The sequence below is a fragment of the Heliangelus exortis genome, chromosome 3, assembly GCF_036169615.1.
Source record: "Heliangelus exortis chromosome 3, bHelExo1.hap1, whole genome shotgun sequence".
Classification (NCBI taxonomy): Eukaryota; Metazoa; Chordata; class Aves; order Apodiformes; family Trochilidae; genus Heliangelus; species Heliangelus exortis.
The window spans coordinates 7,520,380-7,535,857 of record NC_092424.1 but is presented as its reverse complement, the minus strand read 5'-3'; the positions used below and the strand labels follow the sequence as shown (position 1 = coordinate 7,535,857).

The following is a 15,478-nucleotide window of genomic DNA, read 5'->3' as shown; positions in this document are numbered from 1 at the left end:
AGAAGATAAGGGCAAATTGATATATTTCCATTTGCATGTCTTCTATTAGTCTTATAAATTATAAAGAGGCAATTGTAGCCTTATTACGTTTTTTCAGCTCACAAAGAATTGAAATTGTGAACACAGTTATGTAAATTTAAAACAAAAAAAACCAAAACCAAAATCAAACAAACCCCCCCCCCCCAAAAAAAAATAAAAAGAGGAGAAAAGCCAGTTCCTAGTTCCTATGGCATTCAAAAGATAGGAGATACTATAATAAAGATTTCTGCAAACACATACATCACTAAAACATGCATTTCTTCCAATTATTTTCATGGCTTCTTTTCTACATATACTATTGTCAAGGTCAGATCTACATCAGGCCTAAATCATCTGGTAAAGCACCTGAATTATGCAGCACCAAACATTGCCCAGAATGTCAGACATTTCCTAGGGAAAATCTATCACACTTCATTTTCACCTTTCTGCTGTTTAATATACTGCCCTAGGTTCTAAATATGCAAAGCACTGAGTGGCTACTATTTTACAGATAAAATGAGTATTTCAGTGATCAATATTACTAGATTTCTTAATATTTTAAAATTTCAAGTTTTTGATGTACCCTGTAGCTTAACCATAATGTGCAACAGGTGATGGCTGAGAAAGGTTTCCAAATGTGCACGTGGAACTTGGAGAATGGAACAGAACTATAAATCTCTACTGTAGTTATTTCTTCTACTCTTTAAATAGCAAGTTTGAGTCCTGCATAAATACATATGAAATATATATTTGCACTAAATAAATAAGTAAACAAATGAAGTTAGTCTCTTGCTTGCCTGGAGCCTGGCTTGGGAGATTTTACCCAATATCCTAGGAGCACAGACTTCATTTATTTTATTTTTTTACTACAGAGTTTCTAATAATTCTCTGCTGATTTAGACTGGGAAACTCTTCCACATCTCTCAACCTGTGAGGCTGTTTTAGCTGTTTCTTTCCTCTTCCACCCCCACCCCCCCCTTCCCATTTTTTAGAGGGCATGAATTTCAATTGAGAGATATTTTCCTACACCTTCATGACAGTTTTCTCACAGCCTAGCCACATAAACCACAGAAAACCCATCAAGCAACAGGCCTGCACCATGGGTTTCACAACAAAAGAAAAGAAAATTAAAAAATTAATCCTTCTACTATGAATAAACACAAATTAAATACAAGTTCAAATTCCAGGCAACATAAATCTTAAAAATGACAAAACTTGTCAATTTCTAGGGTTGTGGTACAAATTTCTATAATTCCATCATATTTTCTTTTGTTTTTGTTGCCAGTGGAATAGCTCATGTCTGCAATCACTGCTTGTACACATACATATGTTCCTAAGAGAAAAATCCCAGAGGTTATATAATGATGCCTTTATAAATTTTTATTGTATATTATCATATTATATATATATATATTAGTTTATTCTTCATATATTTTTATATGGATATTTGGAATACTACTAAAAGCTAGGGATGTGTGGAAGTGCTGGAGAGGATTGTCCTTTCTTATGTTCTCTCTCCATATTTCTCATTCTCTTTTCACATGGATGGCATGAACTGAACTCACATATCTTCAATTCTAAGTCAAAAGCAGAAAGTGTATCTAAACAAGAGGATCAGGAAAAAGATATACATCAACTCTCTCTCTCTCTGCACTTCCAATATTCTGTGCCTGCCTACACACAGTTGAATCTAATTTCAAAATCACAAATATATTTTTATTAAATTCCAGAGAAGAATGTATTGATTGATGGATTATGTTCATAGACTCTCCAAACAACTTGAGTAAAACTATCAATTATTACTTTCACATCTGTCAGTCCTGTATCTGATTTTCACAGTAAACAGCATGGTCTACTTTTTCCAAGCTGTCTTGGAGCCTCAGTCTCCCTCCTTTACACCTTTACACCATCCCACCTTTTTGTACCCTCTTTGACTGTTTAAAATTTTCCATTAAAACTCCTGACTAGCTCTAAGGTAGAACCACTATAGGTCAACCCCTCAGCAACTCAAGCAAGTAACTTTTTTCCCCTTATATTAGCCCCACAACTACCACTAATAATTTAAACACATTCTGGATTGTGCAAGAGAGCTTGAGTATCACTGAGACTCATTCTAAAATTTTGCTTGCTGCTGCAGTCAAGACAACTAAAATTCCCTGCATCATCTGCAATAAAGACAACATAGCACCTTCCTAAAAAGCAAGTATCCTAACCTTGCTTCTCACCAGACCTTCCAAGCAGTACTTTTAGAATTCTTGCAGATTAGCAAGTCTCAAGCCTTCTGTCATGAAATTCAGCTTCCATAGTGACTAAGATTTTACACCTTTCCCTCCACACTGAATTTTCTGATATACGACACATGTATAAGAGAGGAAGTCAAGAAAAAGTATTAAACTATGTTTTCATCCCTACCTTTCACTATATATATTTTTAATGTTTATATGCATATATTTTATATAGAGAGTGAAAGGTAAGAATATGTCTTGTATGTCAATAAATATATTTCAGAAGATGCTGCTTATAAATACCAAACAATTCCCCAGCTATGATACATCAGTGGCATACAGCACAAAAATGCCTTTCTAAAAATATGGACAAGATGCAGCCTCCCACATTACATGGAATGTCTCCTTTTGCTTTGATTTCTCCCCAGGTTCCAATGAATTTTTATTGCAGACTACTTAAGTACATTACCAAAGCTTTCCTAATTATAGTGGATTATTCTAAAAGAGAATCTATAGGTGTCTTTTAGGTACCATATGCACCTTTGGCAACTTTCATTTTGTGTTTTCCAGGTGCTTAGGTTCCTCTCAGCAAGTATTTAATTCTGCCCATCTTTACCCTTTTAGTTTCTGTGGTGATTTGTGATGTGAAGGCAGCATTCTGTGCCAGGTTCTCACAGGCTGGTGCAAAGCCACAATTCTTTCTGTCTAGCTCTGCAAACTAAGAAGCTCCTCTGATGCCTTTTTGGGCAGCTATTACTAACAGCATCTTTTGTCAGTGCAAACTGATACACACTGTTCTTTACAACCCAGTTTTGTAAAAGATCTTTAATTTCCAATGTTTCTGCATTTTCTTTGACATTTAAAGCAATCTGGCCCTTCTCTACCTTAGAAGTAAATCCAAATATTTGCTCTAGCAGCTACAGGTCACAAAACACAACTGAGCTAGCAAGCTTCCAAAGTGGGACACAAATAAGGCATTTCTTTCCACCTACTCATTAGAATCCCAGCATCCATTAGATTGCTTTCCTCTCCAGGAGCTGTGCACCCAAGGTCTGACAATCTCCTCCAACTGTAATAAGTGACTTTTTAATATTTATCACAATGTACAAAAGCTTTTTTCTTTGTATCTATAAACGAAAAAAGGTAAAAATGGAAAAAGGGGAAAGGTAGAAAATCAGAACTTCATCCCATGAAAAAGAAAGATAGATATATGCATATGTGTGCAGCTATGCTCTTCTAGACTTCATTTGAATAAAACCTAAGTATGTCTTCCTTGCAGTAACTGGACCTTCTATGCAGTCAAACATTTCCCTTGACTATTTCTCAGCATACTGTACTGTCTTGATTCTTTGCACAGCAAAATAGTGGTTAGATACACACCCTCTATTATGAAGGCAATGTTTTTGATCTTTTTTTATTTTTTTTTTTTAAATTAAAACCACCTTTTCTTCCATGACTGTTAGCTGATGTGAATGTAGTTAATTATAATGCTACTGCAGCATTAACTTACTTTGTACAGTGATTTTTTCCTAATCAGTGCAAGGAAGAGGATAAGATACCACCTATTTTTCCCCTGGGACATACTATCTACTCTATGCATCTTCAAGGGACAGCTGAGCCAGATCACAGCATCAAATAAACTCTAGAATGAAAGCTGCCTCCTGTAGTTACCTATGGTTCCTTCTGATTCAAATTCACATCAGGTTCAGAGCTCTGGCTTGTTCTCTTGATAAATTTCATACAGATCCTGAGACCAAACAGTATTTACTTTGACTAAAAAAAAAAAAAAAGTCTCAATGATAAATCTCATTTGTGGCTGGACTTCACTGCCACTGTTTAGCTGCATATGCCTAGACACAAGGATTATTAAATTTTCAAGCATTTTGTACTTATTTATCTCCATTTAATTTTATTTATATTAGAATTTACTCTTACAACTATTATGTTGTTTACACATTCATATATGCAATCTTATAACCACTCCTTATTGTTGCAAACCTTCTGGCTTTATGGGTTCTATCATCTGTACTACTGCAGATGAAAAAAAGTAATGTTCTCTATCTGAGAATAAAGCAACGTTTAACAACAGAAAGCATTGCCCTCCTCCTATTCATGCTAAGAAAGCCTAAGTATTTCCATCAATGTGAAGGAAACTTATTCTGGACAGCAGAAATTTGAAAATAAAATGAAGAACAGTTACTGTGTTACTTAAAGTAACACAGATCACCTCATTGTCCCTGACTTCCCTTCCATGAAATGCAATGTAGGAATTCAAGATGCTGTTGCAGCTTAAAAGAAATAATAGAAGAAATAAAAATACAAGTATACTACTAAAGAAAGAAATAAAACAGAACTCCTGAATCCACTTAGCTGCCTTTTCTGAAGCCCTCAATGAAATGCAACTGGTCTTGAATTATCATATGAAGAGGCATGGATGAGGTGGCACAATGTAAAGCCCTCACATCCTTCTATAACTTTCCTTTCACAGCTTCTCACTGCTTCTGTCCTGTTTCCTTTGTACCAACTCAAGCCCAAAAAAGATAAATAGTACATTTCAGGGCAATCTTCCAGAATTTTTTATATTTCACCTAGCCCCTGCAGAATGATGCTTTTAAGTGTACCTAAGAATAATCAAAGTCACAGAAACACCTACACATGGATGCTTCAACACCTCTATTCCTTATGTAAGTTCAAATTCTGGCAGGAGTGGCTTAAGGAGTAGAGTTGGCCATATCCTGGGCTTGGTTAAGCTACAGAACAAACAAACTACCTGACTAATTAGTATTTTTGCAATTTCTACCACCATGATTCACATTAGGTATTGATCCGTTTTATATAGGCAGCCTTAAATATTCCTAGATATGATCTTTAGTTCCAAGTTTAATTTTCTTTAGGCCTGACAGCAAAGAGAAAAAGGTGAGGCCTATTTCAATTAATAGGTTTTTTCTGCTAAGAAGCCTTAACACAGTTGAAAAAAAAAAACCAAACAAAATGAACCAAGCAAATAGACAAATAGACAAAGTGATATATAATTTATAAGTATTTTAAAAAATGCAAGCACTGTTAGATCCAATAGATATATTCAGACTAAAATTCCATACAACTCTTCCCCTTGGAGTAATCCACAGCTCTTTTCACACACAAAGAAAGAAAAAGCTGAAGCACACCATGTCCTTTAATGATCAGTTCTAGCCAGATCTGATACTACTGGTACTGTGTCTCAGATGGAAGCAGAGCTGCATGGGCCTCCAGCTCTAAACTGTCCCTTTTCATTTCCCCCTTTGCACCTCCAAAAGAGCCCATCAGGCAATGCAGACAACACATCCCTACTCCAGATGAGAGCCAGGCTGCCAGGCAGGATTCAGAAAGCGGCTGCTGCACAGAAGGAGCTTGTCTGAGAGAAGCAGCCACTCAATCCCATGACCAAAATCTGCTACTCCCAATGAAGTTCTAGATCAAGATTAAAGCACAAATCATGAGACCCCATCAAAACAACCCCGTGGCACCACTGCATTCCAGTGACATTATTCATGTTGCTCCGATTCACATTTCAGTGCTATCATAGAAGCATTAAAGCAACTTATAGCAGTCAGCAGTCTTTCAGTAACAAATTGCAGTCCATTTTCAAACACATTTCACTATAGTTGGAAGTGCAGTATTGCAGCCTTGCCTCTGGCCTAGCCCCTCACCCCCAGGTTTGGGTCTATTAGGCAAAAACAGAAGGATCTTTCCCTTTGGATGCTTCCTAGGTAAACCCAGTGTGCTTCCTGACCTCCTATCACATGCAGGGTTGCTGTTGGGCAGCTCCCTTGGTTAGAGGAGGCTGCACTTTCCTGCCATCTGATAAAAGAAACATTGGTATTGCTGCTAACAAACAGGATCAGTGAAACAGTAAACCATAAATAACAGTTGCATAATGAACAGACTCCTCAGGATGCCAATAGATACAAATCCATATTGTGTGCATCATCACATGAATCAGAATGGAAAACAAAAAAAACAAAAAAAAAAAAGGAGAAAAAAAATTTAAAAAAAAGAAGAAAAAACCAACAACACCCAAACAACCTTTGAAAAGCATCTATAAAATCTACTCTATGTCTCAGAAACAAACTTTCATCCTCCATTTCCAAGTTTTCACACATTTATCTACACTAAGACCTTTGTATATTCCTGCAGATGCTGCACTGGAACTGCACGTGGGCCCAGGTGACACCAGTGCAGAGAGATAAAGTGACCTTTGCAAGAAACAGGCCAGCACTCCTTGGAAATCAGACAGGGACCACAAGCACAGAAGCACAGGACTGACTTCAGGTTTTGTTTTATGGTAACGAGGACTTTGTTTTGTTTGTCTCCTGTTTAAAGCTGCTGCGGGACAAATACAAATCTCTGAAGATAAATTTAAAGATAAATTATCTGTTTGAAACAAATTCATGAAAGAAATGTGTTACAGCCAGCCAACAGAGATTAGAAAAAGCATAGGTTTTGTCTGGGTCGAGTTTAATTACCATCTGGGGCAGCTGATGGGACTCTTAAATTCAGTTTATGTAACAGACAACCTTGCTAGCTCCTCTGCAATCACTGCTCCTCAAATTAATGCTAAGATAAACTCTCTTTTATTAATTCTATCTATTAGCTCTTCAATTTTAGATACGGTAATATTTGAAAAATTCAGTTTCATTTTCTCCACCACGATACTCTTCTGTTTTTAGTGTAAACCATTCATTGCCATATACTGAAGAGAGAGAACCAACCCTGTTCATTCATGTTCAGCTCTTGTCCTCCTGGGACCAAAACAGAAAGGTCATGGCTCCACTGTGCATCAGGTAATCTAGAACTTGTAATTACTGTCACTACAGTTTCTAATACAGCTGTCCTCATCATAAAATAAATAGATCCAATGCCTGAATAACAGAATGCAAATTAATTTATCTTCACCCCGTTCTGAGCCATTGCATCAAAATTGAAATACCAGACTTTACTTATTTCTTATATAAAATTAAAATATACAAAGTCTCTACCATTCCAGCTGTTGGCTTCCACCTACATTTCACATTAAAACAGCCACAGAAGAGTTCATCTGGATCACTGTGAAAACCAAAAGGCACACAGCCAAACCACAACAGGGTGCAAAAGTAGGCCAGTCATCTGCACAGAACCTGCTGTCATTAAAATCAATGACTAAAGAGTTGTGGAATATTTTACTTGATTCTAGTTAGAAATGCAGAACAACACTGCAGTCACTGCACAACAAGATGGGATTTAATGCCCTAGGCAAGTAGCTGCCTTTTTTTTTTTCAACATAGAAATGATGCTCTATAAAGAATTTTATTTCTAAAGGCCTGATGGCAATCCCCAAATTGATGCATCTGACGCATGCAATGAAAACACAACATTTTTCAAAAGCAGTATGCAAATGAAAACAAAATTATTTCTGAAATTGTTGCTGTGCAGACTTGTTTAATAAAGAGGCTTTTCTGTTCTTACAGTAATAACAGTCTTTGGGAACACTAATGTTAAGTTTGATTTCCCTTTTTCATCTACACTGTTGTTATTTTTATGTTCTTGATAATTTACAGCTAGGAAATATATTTCTAAAAATAGGAATGATTAAAAAGAGATGAAGTGCTATCATGTCACCTCCAGTTCCCTTATTTCAAGCTTTATCTGCATAAACTGAAAGGTATCATTGTCCACTGTCTGGAAAGACAGCTGGTATGAACATGCAAATGAGGGTCACTGTAATTTCCATAAGAGACAGAACTACTGTTGCATTGGACAGGGGTCCCTTCACAATAGCAGTCTGAAGTGTTGGTGGGAAAACACAATAACAACAACAAAAAAAGGATAAATCCAAACCTTGTGAGAAAATGTGAAGAAGTCTGTCTCCTGAAAAACAAGTCTCTAGAAAGCAATTCCATGCTCTCGAAATTTGGCACAAAAAATTTATTTCTGTCATAGTACCACCAAGAAGAAAGTCTAATTACTGATGATGCAATATAAAGCTTTGCTCTATGATTTGTTTATATGCTGTCAAATGTTGATAACAAAAAAGAGTGATTTTTAGATGCTGTAAAACTGAAGCGATCAGCTCATATTATAAAACTTTAGATAGGGATGTCAGAAATTAAATCTAAGAAAACAGGTGGAAGAGATTTAATAATAATAGTAATTTTTTAAAAAGAAAAAAAAAGGCTTCAACTCATTTCACAGGGGCTTGGCTTTTTCTCAGTGCTGAAAACTCAAAATTGAAATTGGGTATTTCTGCAGCATGGCAGTATTTTTGTGATTTGAATCTGGAAAACAATGTCAGTGTTTTACCCAAGTATTTCAAACTCCTGGAGTTGGCTGCTGTGCAAAAAAGTCACTAATTTTAATTTCTTTCTGCACAGAGGTTCCTTCACCACTATTACCACTGTCAATTGCAGAATGTACACAAAGAAAACAACTATGAATGGAAACTATTACAAGTTATACCATTTTAAAAATCTATAGTATATACAAAAATAGTATCTTTATGCAAAACAGTTGATGGCTTAACTGTTCTCTTAAATGTGATTTTTAAAACATGTCATTGCTCCCTTGATAAACCAAACTGGTTTTTTAATTTTCATAAAAGCCAAGAGAATTCCTACTGCATTTTTGCAGACAGCTCCAGTACATATGATTACTGTGCTCATGTATCTAGAACAGACTTACATTCAAAACACACCTGTTTACAGATTCAACTTCTTAAAACTTTTAACAGGTGCTCGTCGGGCATATTGTCTGCATTCTTAGTCCTGTAGTTGTCTTCAGTGAACAATAAATGGAATATGTTTTCTGAGTTTCCTCTGTATAGATGCCTCCTATGTGGCAGAGGCCTTGGGGATTTGTGAATACATTGGCTTTACATTGTAACTTCAGATAGAGGAAGAGAGAGGTGGAAAAACCCTTGAAGTTTAGGAAAATATAGCCATATATTCACACTATTTCATTTATAAACTCTATATCCTTATGCTTTATGAGAGGATGCAAGTTGCCCAAGAGGCAAGATAAAAGAATGCTTTCCTGACTAAGTTACTTTGTGTAGCCTGAGCAACAGCCTGCCACAGCTACCAAATTGTATTACCCCATTTCCCTTCTCTTCCCCACTTGATGCTGCCTTGGAAAGTCATTAACATTTTTTTCTCCTCTTTTCCCCTTCTGAGGATGACACTGCTTCCTTTCTATAGTGCTGTCCATCTGTGCTTGCATGGCTTTTTCCTTTTGGTATTAAGCAAATCCTCATCCCTGACTCAGTTTAATACCAGGTGCAGCACAAATATTTACAGTGCAGCAGAACAGAGCCCTGTACAAGAAAACCCCTAACAGGATCCCAGTTACAGAAAGCTTCACATCTCAAAGGTCTATTTATGCAGAGAGCTGTTCTGCCTACAACAGTGCAGCTCTTAGCATTTTTCAACAAGAATAATTTAAGGCACCCAGCCTTTTCCTGCAGGATTTAGACAAAGGAGGAAAGCAGAAAGAAAAACTTCAAAGAGTTATGCACTTCCTTTACTGGCTGTACTGCCAGGCTGACACTGAATAGAGAGTCTATTCTTGCTAATGAAATGTGACTGTGTTTGTAAGATCAGGCCTTCAGTTTTAAAACTGTCAGCACAATAAAGACAACAGTACATGCAAAGAACTGAACTGAAGTATTTTAAATATCTTTTCAAAAAATGTCTGGAAAAAAACCTTAATACATGTCACTCACCTGAAAAGACATTGGGAAATGTCTCTGTGGAAGCCTGCACCCCTGAGGACTTTCTTGAATGAGTCAAAGGCACTCTTTCCGTTGGAAATTTCTCTCTAAACCCCTTGTGCTCCAAGTAGCTTGCAGAACCCACCTTCTGTGTTATTTCACATCTGTGATTAGATACCTCTTCTGTCCAGTCTGCAGAACGACTAAAGAAACCTGTCAAACTAGCAGACCTCTGCTTCTTGACTGAGACTTTTTCTTTTATAGGGAAGGACTCCTGCCTCCTTGTAAAAAGTGGGCTCTGGGATGGGGAGGGAGATGGGGAATGGTTGGGAGAACTCAGTTGCCTAGTTGTGGTTTTGATGTAGCAAGGATTAATTAGATAGGGCTTAAAGCATCGGGAACCAAGCGTCTGACTTCCTGCTGTCTCCTCAGAGGATAAAATGCCATTTTTCATTTCCATGGATAAATCACCATGCAAGTCCTCTTGACTGGTTGACAGGGTGTGTTTCCCTTCCTGAGTTTCAGTGGCATGATCACGTCCTGTATCTGAAATATTCTGCAAATCAACAGCCTGCACTTCAGTAATTTTAGCCTCAGCATCTGCTGCCGAGGTTGGAAAAAGTCGTGTGGAGCTGTGTGTCCGAGAACCATTTTCTACTGCAGTTCTTTTTAAATCACCTTCTAGTTCACCAGCTACAGCCTCCACTCCAGCAATGAGCTGTTCCTGATCCTCAGTCAATATCTTACATTCTTGTGTTTCAAATAAGCCGTTACCAGGAGAGTCTGTGCCATTTACCTCTCCTTTCAGTTCAGGCTCAGCTGCACAGGAGACAGGAAGGTTTTCCCCAGTTTTAGGCAATGCTGGAAAAGCCCCCTCAGTGTCTGGGCTCCTCTCTTTGTCGGTGGTAGTTACTGAAAGAAACCGTTCAAAATCTAAGGGGGCTGCTTGTGAATTAGCCATGTGTCGGCCCATTGTTTTGGTGACAAGGTCCTCAGTTCCAATGTTAATTGCCCCCTGCTGCTGCTGCTGCAGTCTAATAGCTTGCTGGATATCAGAAAGCAAATCCTCTTGTTCTGTGGCTGAATGGAAACTGTATATATCCGTATCAGAGCCAGAGCTGGTCCTTTGTCCATCCTGTGTCTCTGCAGCAGCTGGGACAGCTTCATTTCTGATTTCAAAATGTTCCACATCCGTGTCTGAGAGGCCCCCTTCATCTGCAGAGATGCTTATATCTGGAGTTTTGGTTACAATCGAATGAGTACTGTCCAGCTCTACAGCCTGCACGGCCTGGCTTTCCAAAACATCCTCCCGCGAACTACTATTCCCATCTTTAGCTTTGGACAGATTTTTTCTGATCCTCAGATTCGAAAACACCGAGGCCCTCGAGTCCGACTTCCCCTTCTTCTTACCGGATTCACTTCCTTTCGCATGCTTCCCCAGTCCCCTTCTGCTTCCCGATACCTTCTTTGTGCTCTCTGTATCCTTGGGCCCGGAGGCATCCTCTCCTCCTTCATGCACATCACCTGTATTTTTCTTTAGCTTCCCATCTTGATTCCCCATGATTTTCCGTAGCGCAACACCTTCATCAATCAAGCCATGCTCCCAGATTTCATTCCTTTGGCCTGCGGGCGAGATCCCCTCTAGCGATCCAGGTTTGTTTTCAAGCGGTGGTGATGCAAGCAAAGCAAATGCTTGCTGTGCCTCTCTCCCATCTGCTAGAGCTGCCTTTTTGCATAATGTGCTGCTTGCACTGGGCTCCGCTGGGACATGCTCAGTACAGCACTGAGAGCTGCAGACAGCTCCTTCCAATGGCTGCTGCTGACGGAGCCGCCCGCTCTCCGGGTTTTTGCTGCACTCTTGTTTCTGGGGGAAGGATTCTGTGAAAAGTATTTCCTTTATAAAAGTCACTTCTTTTTCCACGGTTTTTATTGCCTGCATTGCAAGCTCAGCTCGTCACCAAATCATTTATAATTTCGGGACTTTGAGTTTCTGAAGAGAAAAACATTAAAAAAAAAAAAAAAAAAGTTAAAGCAAGGTATTTTGATTACTCTGCAATTGTTCTGGAATTGCTTAAATGAATAAACTAATAACCTTGGAAAGATAAATATTATGATTATAAATATTATGATTATTTAATAGTTTAGAAGGTGCTTAAGCATATGCTACTTTGACAGATTACACTGTACCTCTGGTGGTTTACATGTTTATTTTTTTAAAGGTCATCAAAACATAGTTTTAAAAGGAGAGTCACTCAGAAAGTAAATAGAAGAAAGATAATAAATAAAAATTTCTTTCCACAGTTTTAAAGAGTTGCCCTTGAATGCAATGCATTCTGGTAATTATACTTTAAAGAACTTTCCACAACTTATATTCTGAAAAGGTAGATACTATTATTCCCAGAAGAATCAACTCATCAATATTAAAACATACAACCATTGTTTGCCCTGATAAAGACATCTGTCATGAACCAAGAGAAAAGAAACAAAAAAAGTAGCATTATTCAAATGCCACTAAGGAAAAAAAGAGACTTCTATTTAACCCTATATATTTAATAATTGATTTCAATAATGCCACTTGTTAGCTATTTTGGAAGCTTGTAGAACAATTTTAACCAGTTGCTGCTTCTCCTCCATTTTTGCTTTAGGTGTGTAAGCACCCATATTTCATAAACATGTTTCCTGAACTTCCAGGCACATGGTCCCTTTCATCTTTAAAGTTTAGATTTAAATGAACTGGATTAGAAATAAAAAGGCATTAGAGTGCCAAATTTCCAAGTTGGATCAGTTCAGTAGTTCAATATCTTGGTTCAATGTCAGCCAAGAAGTAATTAGATAGATTGCTGTTTATGATTTATCATCTTTAAACTGCCTGGTCTATTGGTTTCAGTTTCTGTGAAAGACTTCAGGTATTCTTCATACCTCTGAGCTTCTTTATTAGCAACTTCCCTTTCAACAGAAATTTCTTAAAACAATAAATCATTCCAGGTATTGGTTTATATAATTCTTAGTTTTGGTATCATTCTCTTCCTACCAGAGGTATCACTTGATTTTCTCTGCTTTAAAATACATTAAAAAATAAGAAAAATAATGAGAATATAATTTACAATTTAAAAACTATATACCCACTTTCCCTTGACCCACCTTCCTCTCCCCCTCACCCCCCCCTCCTTTTTTTTTTGTCTTCCAAGGGATACCAAATACTTTTGCAAATCTGGGCTGTGGTCATTATTGAGTAATTGTTGTCAATTCAGTTTGGAAAGAAAAGCATTGTCAATAATACATGTACGTAAATTATTTTAAATCATATTTTTTCCTTGTGCTTCCTGGTCAGTTACATCTCTGATTTGTCTTATTCTGAGGGGGCTGAGGCTGAAGCAACAGAAGCCTTCAGTCTACAAGAATTTAATTGTTGTAAATGGACCAGGTAACTTTGTTCACACAGTGTTATTTTTTTTTTTTTTTTTTTTAGTTTTCACTTGCCTAATGAAGTGACTAATCTATGTTTTTTTACTTTTATAGCACTCAGGATCCATAAATCCATAAACGCCAAGAGCTAGCATAGAAAATCCTGCAAGACTGTGTAAAATGATTTTGCTTTTTACTGCATTTCCACTTCTGCTTTCCATTGTCCTACTTCTAATTTGTTGCAGTATTTTACCTTTTAAAGTATTATTATATACTTGCAAAAGGATTTTGAAAGCTCAGGTCATTTCAATCCATCTGAAGATACACAGTAAGAATTACATAAAGTACAACCTGAGGGACTCATAGTAGAATACCACCTTGATCAGTATTTTCTGACTAGAACTGAGAAGGACCTAACCTCTGATTACAACTGGAGTACTTGTAGCTTCCAACCCCTTTTTAAAAACTCCTCTACCACTGAAATCTTCTGCCACAAATTAGCAAAGTGCAACAGTAATGTAATGATACTATGGACTGAGAGAATAAGGGAAATGTAGAATTAGAGCAATGCCCTAAAAACATTCCCTTTCCTTTCTTCATGGTAAACTTGCATTACAAATTCAACACAATCCCATTGCAGCTATTGATAATACACCAATAGTAATTATGTTGCAAAACCAAGGCATCAACAAAGCTAGGTTTATAAAACAGTCAAGTTGCAGACTGAATTGCATTTTAAAATTAGAATTTACAGTGGTTTAAATCACATATCTGTACTATTTCCTAGAAGTTCTTAGACAGCACATCCTTAAAAAAAAATCATATACATGAACAGACATAGATATTATTCGATTTGCAATATGTTACACTAAAACTTATTTGGCTTTTTCAATCTGCAGCTGTAATCCTAAATGTAAAAGAACCATAAGAAAAAGAACCTACTAATTTTCTAGACAGACCCTCTAAATGTGATATCCTAAAATAGATTCTGACTATGATATCTGGTCTATATGGGGAAAGAGCATCACCAAAACAGACATAGTTATGTGAAAATCAAAGAATTTGTTCTAATTGTTCCCTGTAAGGAACAAAAAATATGTTTAAAATGGAGGGTGAAGGCAGAACACAAATTAGCCCAAAGAAGCAGTGATAGTTACAACTCTCAATCAGCATTTGTGGAAAAGCATAGTGTTTGCCTAACATAAAACAAATTTTTAATACTTGTCGTTTGCTTGTTCTCAGGAGACTTTTAACTTCTGAAGACAAACATATTACTAAGATTTAGCAGAACACCAGAATGTTTTGACATAAGTAAAAGCTACATTTTAAAAAGTAAGAATGTATTCAACACTCTACAACCAAAAAAATGCTTTTCAACAGAAAGGTTTATAGGTTCTATAGAAGGATATTTAATTTTTAAGAGTAACTCTAACTTGGTTTTATCTTGATAAAATCGTCAAAAAGCCACTGAAGCTCATCCAACGACACTGCCTGCCTACTTCATTTAATCTTAGTCAGGGGTCACTCAAAAATTGAAGAAAAATCGTGGGCATAGGTTTGAGGTTCTCCTCACCTCTCATTCCCTCAGAAGCTTGGGAGGTACAAAGAGCAACACACGGAGGAGACTGAAAACTTACAGCTAGAGATACTTCTGCTCCCAGAGACTTCCATGTTACCACATTCCTGTTAGAGAAGTGAACTCCTGTTCCAGGACTGGGGTTATTCCCAAGCAGACAGTTACTGATTACTGCAGCCTCTCTGGAGAAGTGGCCAGAGCTCCCACCAGCCCTGCCTGTCCTCCAGCTGCTGGGAGGGGAAGGGGAGGAAAGGGCCTGCACCGGTAGCAACGATTGCCCTCACCTGGGTGTAGGCCTCGGCCTCCTGGAGCACAGCCAAGGCAAAGCACTTTTCCTCCCCAGGCAGGGCTGGGATGAAGGTAGAAGCAGTCGTGTGTGTCCCCACCCCCCAGATTCCTCATGAAAAGGCTGGAAAACCAGCTGGCATCCTGGCATTTGGAGCATGTTCACAACACAGGCTGCCCTGGGGAGGGTTCAGAGAGGGGTGCAGAGGGATGGCTGCGCTGAGGAAACACCACTTTCTTGAGGTG

At 37.7% G+C, this 15,478-nt stretch overlaps 1 protein-coding gene across 2 annotated transcripts in view; it reads right to left on the bottom strand.

The window, feature by feature from the left end:
• FMN2 (formin 2) overlaps positions 1-15,190 on the bottom strand; it is a 150,067-nt gene extending 134,877 nt beyond the window's left edge. For both annotated transcript variants that reach the window (XM_071739066.1, XM_071739067.1), the window contains exons 1-2: positions 15,009-15,190; positions 9,979-11,956 (exon numbers count right to left, since the gene is read on the bottom strand). In XM_071739066.1, the coding sequence (XP_071595167.1) occupies positions 9,979-11,905 (1,927 nt within the window). In that variant the 5' untranslated portion in view covers positions 11,906-11,956; positions 15,009-15,190. The remainder of the gene's footprint in view (positions 1-9,978; positions 11,957-15,008) is intronic.
• Positions 15,191-15,478: the final 288 nt, after the last annotated feature.